At 34.5% G+C, this 11,559-nt stretch overlaps 2 protein-coding genes across 2 annotated transcripts; one reads left to right on the top strand and one right to left on the bottom strand.

The window, feature by feature from the left end:
* Positions 1-270: 270 nt before the first annotated feature.
* LOC127904852 (non-structural maintenance of chromosomes element 4 homolog A-like) lies at positions 271-2,920 on the top strand. Its single transcript, XM_052449843.1, has 7 exons — positions 271-660; positions 746-826; positions 992-1,244; positions 1,474-1,564; positions 1,969-2,185; positions 2,290-2,381; positions 2,456-2,920. The coding sequence occupies exons 1-7, from the start codon at positions 465-467 to the stop codon at positions 2,705-2,707; spliced, it is 1,182 nt and encodes a 393-aa protein (XP_052305803.1). The 5' UTR covers positions 271-464; the 3' UTR covers positions 2,708-2,920.
* Positions 2,921-3,275: 355 nt separating this feature from the next.
* LOC7461391 (enoyl-[acyl-carrier-protein] reductase [NADH], chloroplastic) lies at positions 3,276-7,709 on the bottom strand. The gene is made up of 13 exons (XM_002303990.4): positions 7,481-7,709; positions 6,459-6,772; positions 6,032-6,141; positions 5,866-5,921; positions 5,699-5,783; positions 5,560-5,607; positions 5,098-5,172; positions 4,914-5,025; positions 4,763-4,814; positions 4,625-4,676; positions 4,478-4,535; positions 3,783-3,881; positions 3,276-3,691 (listed from the first exon to the last, which is right to left on the bottom strand). Exons 2-13 carry the CDS (start codon positions 6,733-6,735, stop codon positions 3,531-3,533), a joined length of 1,185 nt encoding a protein of 394 aa, XP_002304026.3. The 5' UTR covers positions 6,736-6,772; positions 7,481-7,709; the 3' UTR covers positions 3,276-3,530.
* Positions 7,710-11,559: the final 3,850 nt, after the last annotated feature.

Genomic DNA, 11,559 nt, shown 5'->3' with positions numbered 1-11,559 from the left:
TGGCTTGCTCATCCAAGATCTAGACTAAATCAGTTTTAAATTTAGATAATTAAGAATTAATTTTATATGTTAACCTATAAAAACCTAGTTTAATTTTTAAATTTTTTCAAAACAATTTAATATTAACTTAAAAAAAATAACAACATCATAATGGCCCAAACCCATGACCGGAAGATCAGGTTTAATGACTGGTTTTTTAAATTTCATGATGTTATCATGTTACCCTTATGTGTTACCTCAACAAAAAAAAAAAAAAGCAAGTATTTTTTCAAGTTTGCCAAATTTCACTAGAGCGGGAAAGGAAACCTTCATCTCGAAAATTCCTCTCACGGGTAAAACACAGCTATTACTTCTGCAACTAACAAAAACACTCTCAAGAATCTTGCTCTGGGATTTCTTTGTTTTTTTTTTCCTTAAGACTCTTGAATCAGAATTCTTGGAAGCTGTTTTTTTTTTTGAAGATTATGAGTAGAACTGTGAAGAGAGAGGCAGGGAGTACTAGCAATGGAAACCCAGGTGACTTGAACCAAGAACCCAGGGAAATGAAGCGCGAACGAGTGACTCGGAGCCGAGGCAAGTCAGGAGTGGAAGAACCGAATCAGCAAATGGACCGGCGAGTCCTCCGGTCCATGTATCGTACCTTACAGAATAGAATCAAGGGTATTGATTATTTCTTGGTTTCAAATTGTTCAATTTTTTTATTTATTTGTATTTATTTATTTATTTATTTAATTTTTGGTTGCAGATAAGAGAGATGATTTGACGAGACACGATTTGGATAGGTTTAATACTATGATTAAGGAAGTTGAAGACTTGCATAAATTTGGTAAATTTGATTTTTTTTTATTCTCTACAGAATTTATTTTTATTTTTGAAATTAATTTAAAATTAATAAGTACGAGAAAATGTGATTTTGTTTTATTATTCTTGTAATTATGCAAAGAATGTTAAGATTTATGGATTTTCGTGTGAACCCACATTGGGAATTCAGTGCAGAAGCCAAGAGAGCAAGTTGCAGATGCAGAGGCGTTATTAGGGTTAGCTAACACATTGGTGTCTTCTGTTAAGTCACAGTCAAATGAGGGTATTACACCTGCAGATTTTGTGTCCCATTTGATTAAAGAGTTTGGACAGCAAACTAGGAGTCTAGACAATGATGAGGATGCTCCGGTTTCAATCAAGTGGAAAGATCTTGGCCTTCTTGTTTCTCCTATTTTTCGGAGGTGCACGGGGGTTAGTACGATGTGAGTCTTCGTTTCGTACCCTCTTATACCATTATTAGTCTGAGAAACGCTAGTGAAATTCGATCACTACTGGTGCGTGGAAATGTAGCTAACGTGGTGTCTTGATCATGCGTGTATTAAATACATGTTGCGCTGCATGTACATATGAGCATTGACAGTTGTAATAATCTGAACTGTCATTGGTGATTATCTTTTGGTGCTTATGTTTTCTTGATGATGTTTTGTTCAGGTTGGGACCAATGAATACGGAGTTGAAACAAAGAAAGGCAGCGGTTCATAGAAAGCGTACAAGGCCAGCTGAAAAGGCTCGGCCTGAAGAGGTGATACTCCTTTTTTTCTCATCTTTAATGTTGATTTTGATTGCAAGATTGAGTGATTGCAAGATTTTGATTACAAGGCCAACTGAAAAAGCTCGGGCTGGTTGGGGGGGTGTTGTTATGCTAGTTGCAGACTGTGGGAACGGGGAAAGCAAATCCTGTTTCTATTTGCAGTGTCAATTGTGATTTATAAGTTTCTCGTATTTGAATAGATGCAAGGTGTGTGTTAGTGTGTTCCAAAGTTCAATAATCCATAACTAGTTGTGATTTGTAGTGTGTTCCGAAGTTCAATGATCCTAAAAGTTTCTCGTATTTGCTAGACTATAACTATGACGTGCACAATTGATTTTCCCATGATTTTCTTGCAAGAATGAGCACTGATACAAATTAGTGGTCATGTGAACTAGGTTGATGATGCTGGAGGAGAAAAGAAGACAGATACTGATAAGAATATGAAAATAATCTTTGATATCTTAAAGGAGAAGAAAAGTGTTAGACTTGAAAATTTGATCTTGAACAGAAGGTCTTTTGCAGAGACTGTGGAGAATTTATTTGCACTCTCATTCTTAGTGAAAGATGGCAGGGTTAAAATTGTTGTGGATGAAAGTGGATGCCATTTTGTTTGTAAGTGTGTTTCTTCAGAGTAAATTCAGATTTTATCTTCATTTGATTTGTACTTTTTATATTTTTACTGTTGGCCTGACTCTTTTTGTCACTTATTTCTTCAGCACCTAGGAATGCTCCAGCTCCCAGTTCTGTTATGTCAGGGGAGGTTGCTTACAGACATTTCGTGTTCAGATTTGACTTTAGAGATTGGAAGGTAAGGAATAGGAATTTGATTTTTTGGGCCAACAAAGATGTCTAACTTCTGTTTTGGCAATAATCGATTTGCAGCTGATGAAGGGTGTGGTGCCGGATGGCGAGGAGCTTATGCCACATAGGGAAAGTTCTGGTGCTTCTCAGGTGGAGCCAGATGCTAACAACACTCAAGGAACACGATCTAGGACACCCATCAGGAAATTCTCTAGGAACCGGGGCCTGGTTGTCCAAGAAGATTCAGTTGTCGTGGAAGACTCTCCCGATATTGATGATGATGTAGATGCAAGAGCCACTGGCCTCATGAGGTGTAGGCGTAAGCTTGCTTGAATGAGAGGCTTGCTTAATGATTGCAAGTTATGGTAGCAGCTTCTATTTTGGGTTGCATAATGTGTATATATATACAAGTAAACCTTGCGTATTTAGGCTACTAAGTAACAATTTGCAGTGCCGGCTGCAGTTTCAGGCTGATGCTGTCTTTTCGCTTTCCTTCTGGGAAACTGATCTTCAAGTTACAAGCAACTTCTTTAGGATTCTATGCAAGGATGATCTGTCAAACTAGTCCACTAACCTCAGTAGTCACTATGCATATTCGTCATGAAAGACCAATCTAAGTTCTTAGGGACATTTTGTACTTGGTGCATTACTGTAATCTTTTCAAATCAGTTACTGGTTTTTGGTAGGTTATTATTATGCCTTGCCTCTTGAATTGGTAGATAATGTTAGCTAACACAATGGTGCCACAGTCATACAGTAATACTAGCAAAGTGTTATCGAACGTCCATAAGCAACTGATTCACATACCGTGAGTCAATTGGTAGATAATGTTAGCTTGCAGCATAAGCTGAAAGGATTATTTGCATGGTGATAGCGAGGGGGGGAAAAAGAGAGAAGGGAATTGCAAACAAGAGAAGGGATCTAATTAGCCCATACACGGACAACCTTAAAGTTGTTACAATCTGTGCAAGCAGCAATCACTACAGGAAGAAAAAGTTGAACATGCAAACATTGTCTGCAACTATCATTGTCCCTCTAAAAACAAATTCTCATGTAAAATTGGGGCCGCTGGCGATGCCAATGAAGGGGTGGATGAGAATAAGAAGGCAGCACTATGTAATCAAAGTCTCACTTGATGGATCAACCTGCCTGTAGTTTAACCCTGGTGATTGTCTTTTGGAATGTCAAGGTCTTTGAATATCGGACTGTCAACTCCGACACCCATTGTGTTGAGGCCATTGTCAACATACATAACAGTACCAGTGACTGCAGAAGCCAAAGGTGATGCTAAGAAGGCAGCAGCATTGCCCACCTCATCTGTTCGATCAGTTTTGTAAACTTAGTAATGACCATCAGTTGAAGAAAATGAAGAAATAAAATCTAGTGGTAGGGAACTACTCAAGATCACCTGCAGATAGCTCTTTTTGCAAGGGTGCATTGGCTAATGAATATTCAATCATAGTATCAATAAATCCAATTGCTTTTGCAGCACGGCTTCTTAGTGGACCTGCGGGTCAAGAAAGTTGAGGCAATAGCAACAAAGGAGATACTTGTAAAAGTACTCAAATCTGCTGATATCAAACAAATCCAGACTACAAGTGTAGTGTAATTTAGTACCAACTTAAAACTGCACTAATCCAGAAATGGGACAATGAAAGACGGTGCTAAAGCAATTGTGTTATGTATAGCAGAGACTCAACTTGCCAATGAATAATATCTTAAGTGTTACATATAGCAGAGACTCGAAAGTTTTTAAAGCATCTAGTTATAGCTATTGTGTACTGATAAAGAGCAGCCTATCTAGTTATAGCTACTGTGCACAAACAAAGAGCTACCTATCTAGAGAACTGAGTTGAGAACGAAAATAAAAAATACATCAGAATTTATATTCCAATCAACTAGGGTTACTGAACAAGATGGCCCCAAATTATATTCTCTGGATATGCTTACATCTTGATTAAAACTGGTTGGTGGAGGTAAGGCCATGGGCAGTGGTACAACATCCTAGAGATCAAAGATAAACTAAAGGCATTGGCTTCAACAGGATTGTTAAACTCTGTTGAAAAAGATGAGAAATTGATAGAAAATTGAGGGGTGAGTTACCAGCAGATATTGTGTTGACCCTGATTCTGTTTTTCCTTCCTGCTTCAAATGCAAGCACCTGTATAAGAATAAATAAGTCAAGAAAATCCAAGTTGCTTTGTATATTCATACATCAAGAGCAGAGGTAGAAAGGAAACGAATACTTACACGTGTGTCACTTTCAAGTGCAGCTTTGGCAGAACTCATGCCTCCACCATATCTGCATACAAGAAAAATTGAAACTATAAGCTATGAAAACTCATAATTGTGCGACTCCAGAAGATGAAAACATCAAGACAAACATACCCTGGTATGATCCTCTCTGAAGCAATGTATGTGAGAGAAATAGATGAACCACCTGCATCAACATAAATCTGTTTAGATCATGTTTGCATGTCTAAAGAAATTAGAGATGTAACTGAAAATGCTGCAAGATTATACAAGAAAGAAACCATACCCAGATTCATAATTGGAAGGAAATGCTTGAGTAAAGAAACATATGAGTAACTGGATGCAGATATGGCTGCAAGATATCCTTTTCTTGATGTTTCCAAAAGGGGTTTGCTGACCTATTAAGATGCTCATTGTTATGTAGAAAATATAAAAATTCATACAAGGTTCAATATGAGAATTTCTTTTACCTCCGGTCCATTGGCAAGCGAGTGCACAAGGATGTCAATGCTGCCAAAATCCTGTTTGACAGATTCAGCAACTTCCTGCAAAAAAATGACCATATAGAAGGTCACTGGATACATAAATCTGTAGCCCATTATAAAAGTTGAAAATCTCTAAGATGATGGAGAAACCACATGCTAAACATGTCACGTGTGGAAATTTAAAAAACAAGCAAGGTTGTCTGGAATCCTTTATAAGACAACGAAACATCCAAACAACCTATATTCAAGGGTAGAAAACTAAACAACAAGATATCAAAATCTTTCAGTCTGAGAATAACTAAAATCTGATCTACAAGTTTGAAATTTTGGGGTAAAGCAACACAAGGTAAACAATTTAAATCATGGAAATGCAATACAAGGTTAACGGGGGCTCTTGGAAGAATTCAACATGGTAAACAAGGGAACTACAAATTTATGGGCCCATACCTGAACAGTCCATTTACTGGATCCAGCATAACGTTTATTTGCTTTCACCTGCAAGAAATAACATAAAAGCTTGTTATGTCAAAAGATGTTAGACTGATTTCATGTATTGCACATAGACTATATTCTTCTCGTCCATTACATCTTCAGGTACATCCTCAGGGTTGTCAAACACTGCATCAAGGGGGTATACTTTGGTGATATCCATCCAAGAACCATCTGGCAACCTGAAGAGCCGGATAATTGTTAGTAGATTCCCTTTATAAGTCTCACATCAGAGCATAAATTAGATAACCTCTAGCATCTTACACGCGAGATTCATCAAATTTCCCCCGTCTCAGGCTTGTTTCAAAAATGTTCAAAGCCTGCAAAAGAAGCTTCCAAGTCACTAACAGAATACTTTTACATGGCATAGAAAATTTAAGCAAACAAGAAAAAAGATATTGTAAAGAAGAACGGTAATTGATCTACTAACAGGCACCCATGTTCCGACAAGAATTTCAGCACCTGAAGCAGCAAGAGATTTTGCTATGGCCCAACCATACCCATTGTCATCAGCTACACCAGCAATAAATGCCCGTTTACCTAAACATTGCTTTTAGTTTAGATGATCACGGATTTGCAGAAGTACTAAGTGTATTCAAAAGATGGCAGAAAATGGCCTTTTTAGTAGCATGCAAACCTAAATATAGGCAATTCAAGGAGAATCTCAAAAATCAACTTCAGTGCTAAAAGAGGTTTGGCAAGAAGATGACTGATTTAAAATAGATGTTGATTCCATCATTTATAGAGGGAAAAAAATGTTTTCTAGATTCTGCTTCCATAAATGCTAAGAGCATATGCAGGCAAAGAGTTGAGCATTCTAGCCAACAAATAGAGAAACAAGAGAAAAGCAAACGTACCTCTCAAATCAATTGGCAATCCAGACACTGGCTTACTGTCACTAGATTCAGACATTGCCTTTGTCACAACCTTATTCAATTTAACTGAAGATGACATGAAAGTCCTTTGGAAAGGCTGAATAGACGATATATGAGAACCACTCGCAAGCTTAGCCCATGATGCCCCTTTAGAACTGGCTCCAAGAATAGCAGCACCTGCCTTGACCACTCTGTGGGAAGAGGAAATGCAGGGCCTTGCAGTTGCCATTTGAAGGCCAGAAGCCGCAGTTGCCGCCATTCTTGATAAAAATAACTTCTTAGAAGAAAATTGAGACCTGCAGAACATCTAAAGATCATTCACCATGCTTCACCACATGAAATCCATCTCTATAATATCATCTCAAAATCCTGCCAAGACTAAGCACTCCAAAGGTAGAAATCCATTTATGGATCACGAGTCATGAACCGAAGCATATTAATTACTAATTTTCAACATTCTATGTCACGAAAATTTGGCATTTGCATGCTATGCTTTCATGAAAATCACTATTTTCTCCATAATTTTTTTTTAAAAAAAAAAACTTGTTACTCTCCATTCTTGTGACTTCTTGTCATCTTAAAAAACTCTCACTCCTATGATGAACAAAAAAACCACCTCTATGAATCCAAGGAAAGACAATAAAATTGAATAGCAAATCAAAATACTACTGGAACCAAGCTAATGGAGCCACAACATAAAGAACTGCACCCAGAAAACTAAAATTATGAGCTAAACAGAAAAACTACAAGCTAAAATGTGTACTTAGTCAAGATCTAAAAAGAACATATCTTTAATTAACTTCAATCATTCACAAACACCAACCAACATAAAAACAAGCAATTCAACTTCAAAATCCACCAAACCATCAACCCCAACTAGCTCAAATCTCATATTCTAATTACAAATCCAACCCAAATTAGAGAAAAACCAATAGATTAGGCATTAAAACACGCACAAACAGAGAGAAAGTAAGTGAGGGTCAGTGTGTAAGGCTGTAAGCTACCTTTGGAAAATGTAGACAGCCAATGTGAAAAATTAGCTTAGAAAAGAAACGGGTTTTCTTCTAAAAAGCTAATAAAGAAGAAAATTTTGCTTTTGGTGAGAGTTACGAAGGAAATGTTGAGCCTTTTTTTAAAAGAAGAGAAGGGTTTTTGTGGGTTTTTTCGACAAGATCGAGGCTCCTAGATTGATTGAAAGCTGACTCTTCTGTTCTGTTCTGTTTGTTTACTTGCTGTTTCTTTTATGGTTATTTAGCCTGGTGGCTAATAATCAAGGTTGGTCCTCATATTTTGTTACATTTGATCAGATCAAATTCTGTACTTTGGATTAGATTAGGTTTTAATTTCAATTTAATTTGATTTTGAGACTATTTATCTGATTTCGTTACTAGTTTACCATCCAGGTGAATTCAATGTGGTATGATGTAATTGGAAAGAGGATTTGAGATTGCATTTAATTGAAAGTCGAGGGGTTGATTTGAATTAATTTAGAGTTTAGAATCTGGTTTGATCAAATACATGAAGTAGAGGGATTATATGTGATATTTGGCAGTGATTTAGACATCATAAAATGCTGTATTGATTTGGTGGGATTCTGTAATTTAATTAGAAGATGGGAAACTCAGCGTGACGTTTGGCCTTGTAACATATTGATTATTGGGTGGCTATAGGCATGGTTACAAGAACGGTCGACCTTTTCAATGATTTAAAATTATAATATTATAATAAAAAAAACCTTTTTTTTTTCACCCATTCAGTCTGAGTCCATGTGTTTGGTACTACAATAACTGTTGTGGTTATGATTTAAAAAAAATTATTTTATAAAAAATACTTTTAATTGAGGTTGGTTTGGAAAAATATATGTTTGATTAAAACTGTGTTTAAATAAAAAGTAATTTAATGAGTTTGGTTAAGAATCCTTTTGAAATTGAGGTTATAAAATAATTTAAAAATATATATATATATATATATATATTACTATTGATGGCTTTTAATTTAAATATTATAGATTTAACTATTGTTATTACATCATAAAATAAATAATACTTTATATAAAATATTTTTTATTGTTCCATTAAAGTATCTACAATTCCATCACGTATTAAATACATCCGACAAGAACTACAATTTTCTTGGTTTCTTAAAAGCGCAACAACATCAGGTAAAATATAATCAGGAACAAAATTGGGATTGAGATCAAATTCTGCAAATGTTACGTCATCAAGCGATCTCCGTCTAATTTATGTAGTGTCTTTAAATAATGTTTAACACTAGTTTTTCGAATAAAACACAATTAAAAATAAAAAATAATTTTTTTTATTTTACTGGGTCGGACTCGGTTCAATGTATTTTTAGCTTTGGACTAGAGCCGGTCCGGCGGAATAGTGGAGTGGAGAATAGTGGAGCCAGAGCATGGCTTCACTGTTCAGTGATTCCTCCGCGCAAGAAGCAGAAAAATTGTGCTTCTAGAAAACTTGCGGCACAACCATGATTTCTGGTGAGTCCTACCAACATAAACTTGTGTTTTTTGCTTAACCAAACAACAATATCTGTGATTGCGGGTGAACTTCACTCACAGCCACACTATCAAATCACCACTAAGCTTTTCAATGATTTAAAATTATAAACCATCTAGGTGGTGGCCCAGTGGTAAAAACTTGGGACCAAGAGGTTTGCTCCCTCTATGGTCTCAGGTTCGAGCCTTGTGGTTACTCATATGATGGCCATTGGAGGCTTACATGGTCGTTAACTTCAGAGCCCGTGGGATTAGTCGAGGTGCGCGCAAGCTACCCGGACACCCACGTTAAACTAAAAAAAATGATTTAAAATTATATTATTATAATAATAATAACTATTTTTTTCACCCGTTCGAATCCAGACTAAGCTAAGATTAATAAATAAATCATGGGCCAAATCTTATAACTAGAGCTATAGTTCCTTGTTAAGAGTTTGAAACTTATACTATGAAATAAAAGTTATTCAATTACTATAAATTATAAAACCAATTACCTAAAATTTGCAATTATTTTTTTAGTGTAATTTAAACCAATAGTATTAATCTCTCACAATAAATTTACCTGACAAATGAAAAGGTTCATCGTTAAAATTAGTCATTGATCCATACACGAAACCTTAATAACTAAAATTGGCCTAGGTTTGAGAAACCTGTCCAAAAAATAAATAAAAATGTGTTGGGATGGGTTCTTGTTTAATGAAAAATAATTTTTCCAATATGCCCAAAAGATAAAATACCCCATCTATCCATGAACCTGATGTTTCTTTTTTTATTTATTTGGCATTAGGGTAGTTTACGGCTAACAGGAAACGAATTATAAAGCATGGCGAGCATAGATATTAATTCCAGCCTGCTCTCACAGCTTAATTTGATAACTCGATGTTCATAACATGATTTATATCGAGTTTTAAAAATAAATAGAAATTTAACTAGTTAATTTGATAATTAATTTATAACTTGATAAAAACCTAATCTATTTTTTTAATTCTTTTTAAATAATAACATTAATTTATATCAATTTATCAATCTTATAACCTAAATTCCGAGTTAGGTTGCACTTGATAACTCTAATGATGAGTATGACGAGAAGTGAAAGACTTTTTTTTTTGAACAAGAAGATGGGACAAGGGTCACTTGCCAACTTGAGTAGTGCATTCTTATTTTTTGATACCTACATTTTAATTAGGCTGGTTAGTAATTGGAAACCCTAAAAATTTAAATTTTATTTTTATTTAAAATTAAATTTTTTTATGTCTTTAGATAGTTTTGATGTGTTGATATCAAAAATAATTTTTAAAAAATAAAAAATATTGTTTTAATGTATTTTTTTTTAAAAAAATACTTTAAACCGCAACCCCTACCATATCTCCAAACACCAACCCTCTAGTATCACATTAAAAAAACTGTTTAGCAGTCCACCTTCCAGATTTTGAGGGTCTAATATATGCCCACACCTTTTAGAGGATTACAATGATCATTTTTCTTATTTTATTGTACATAATTGTGTTTCAAAAAGGGCAAATGAAGCCTATAAACATATAGGCAGTGAACTTATTGGGATGCCACATGCAATATGAACAGTGTACTATCTATTGGTGGGCAATAGTTTTGTATAATGAATTAAATTGTGCTCTAGTTTCAAAAATAATTAATAGAATTAAAAAGAAGATGTTTTTTGGAATAAATTAATAAGTATTAAATTTAACATAGTCAACACCTTCAATAATTAATTAATTTTGAAACTAGAGGAATTATCTTTAATTTATTTTGAAAAGTTAAAGGAAATAATTTATAATTCACTCGATCGAGTATAAGATAGAACATTAATGTAACCAAGATTCAATTATTTGTTATGCTTATTTACTTACCTTATGTTATTATTATAATATATAGTTGACTCTAATTAGGTTTAACAAAACACGATGAGAGTTAATTTAATTGGATCTAGTCGATTCAATGTATTTTAATTAAAATTTAATTTGATTATTTTAAAAATAATATTGTATTAGCTTAAAAAAAACATAAAACAACATTATTGTTTTTTACACTAGGGAGGAGCCAAGAGCCAAATTTAATAATTTGAAAATGAGTCACAACAAGTGGAAGATGTCCAGATTCATACGCAAGAAACGGTGGGTGAATCAAGAGGTATGAAGGTTTGTTTTTGTATTTTAAAAATTTTTAAAAAAAATTAATTTTTTTATTTTTTTTTAAATTAGTATTTTTAGATCATTTTAATGCGCTGATATAAAAAATAATTTTTTAAAAATAAAAAAAATAATATTTTGATGTTTTTTGAGTGAAAAATACTAGGGTGAGCAAAAAAAACCGGAAAAAACCGAGAAAACCGGAAAAAAAATAACTGAAAAAAACCGAAAAAAAAAAAACCGATTACATTTTGAAAAAACCGGCCGGTTCGGTTGGTTTCGGTTTTATAAGCAAAAACGAAAAAAAAAACGAACCGAAAAACCGAAAAAACCAGAAAAAAACCGAGCCAAAAACCGGAAAACCGAGCCAAACCGAGCCAAACCGGTTTGAACCGGTTTTTCCCTAAAAAAAATCGAACCG

Source organism: Populus trichocarpa, unplaced genomic scaffold (genome assembly GCF_000002775.5).
Source record: "Populus trichocarpa isolate Nisqually-1 unplaced genomic scaffold, P.trichocarpa_v4.1 scaffold_104, whole genome shotgun sequence".
Lineage (NCBI taxonomy): Eukaryota > Viridiplantae > Streptophyta > Magnoliopsida > Malpighiales > Salicaceae > Populus > Populus trichocarpa.
This window is presented reverse-complemented; position numbering and strand designations above follow the sequence as displayed.

Excerpts from the sequence above, each read along its gene's own strand:
- LOC127904852 (XM_052449843.1), top strand. The coding sequence starts at position 465 with ATGAGTAGAACTGTGAAGAGAGAGGCAGGGAGTACTAGCAATGGAAAC. Across the intron at positions 661-745 it reads CTTACAGAATAGAATCAAGG|ATAAGAGAGATGATTTGACG; the intron begins GTATTGATTATT and ends TTTTGGTTGCAG. Across the intron at positions 2,186-2,289 it reads AAGTGGATGCCATTTTGTTT|CACCTAGGAATGCTCCAGCT; the intron begins GTAAGTGTGTTT and ends TTATTTCTTCAG.
- LOC7461391 (XM_002303990.4), bottom strand. The coding sequence starts at position 6,735 with ATGGCGGCAACTGCGGCTTCTGGCCTTCAAATGGCAACTGCAAGGCCC. Across the intron at positions 5,922-6,031 it reads TTGTCGGAACATGGGTGCCT|GCTTTGAACATTTTTGAAAC; the intron begins GTTAGTAGATCA and ends CTTCTTTTGCAG. Across the intron at positions 5,784-5,865 it reads AAATTTGATGAATCTCGCGT|GTTGCCAGATGGTTCTTGGA; the intron begins GTAAGATGCTAG and ends CCGGCTCTTCAG.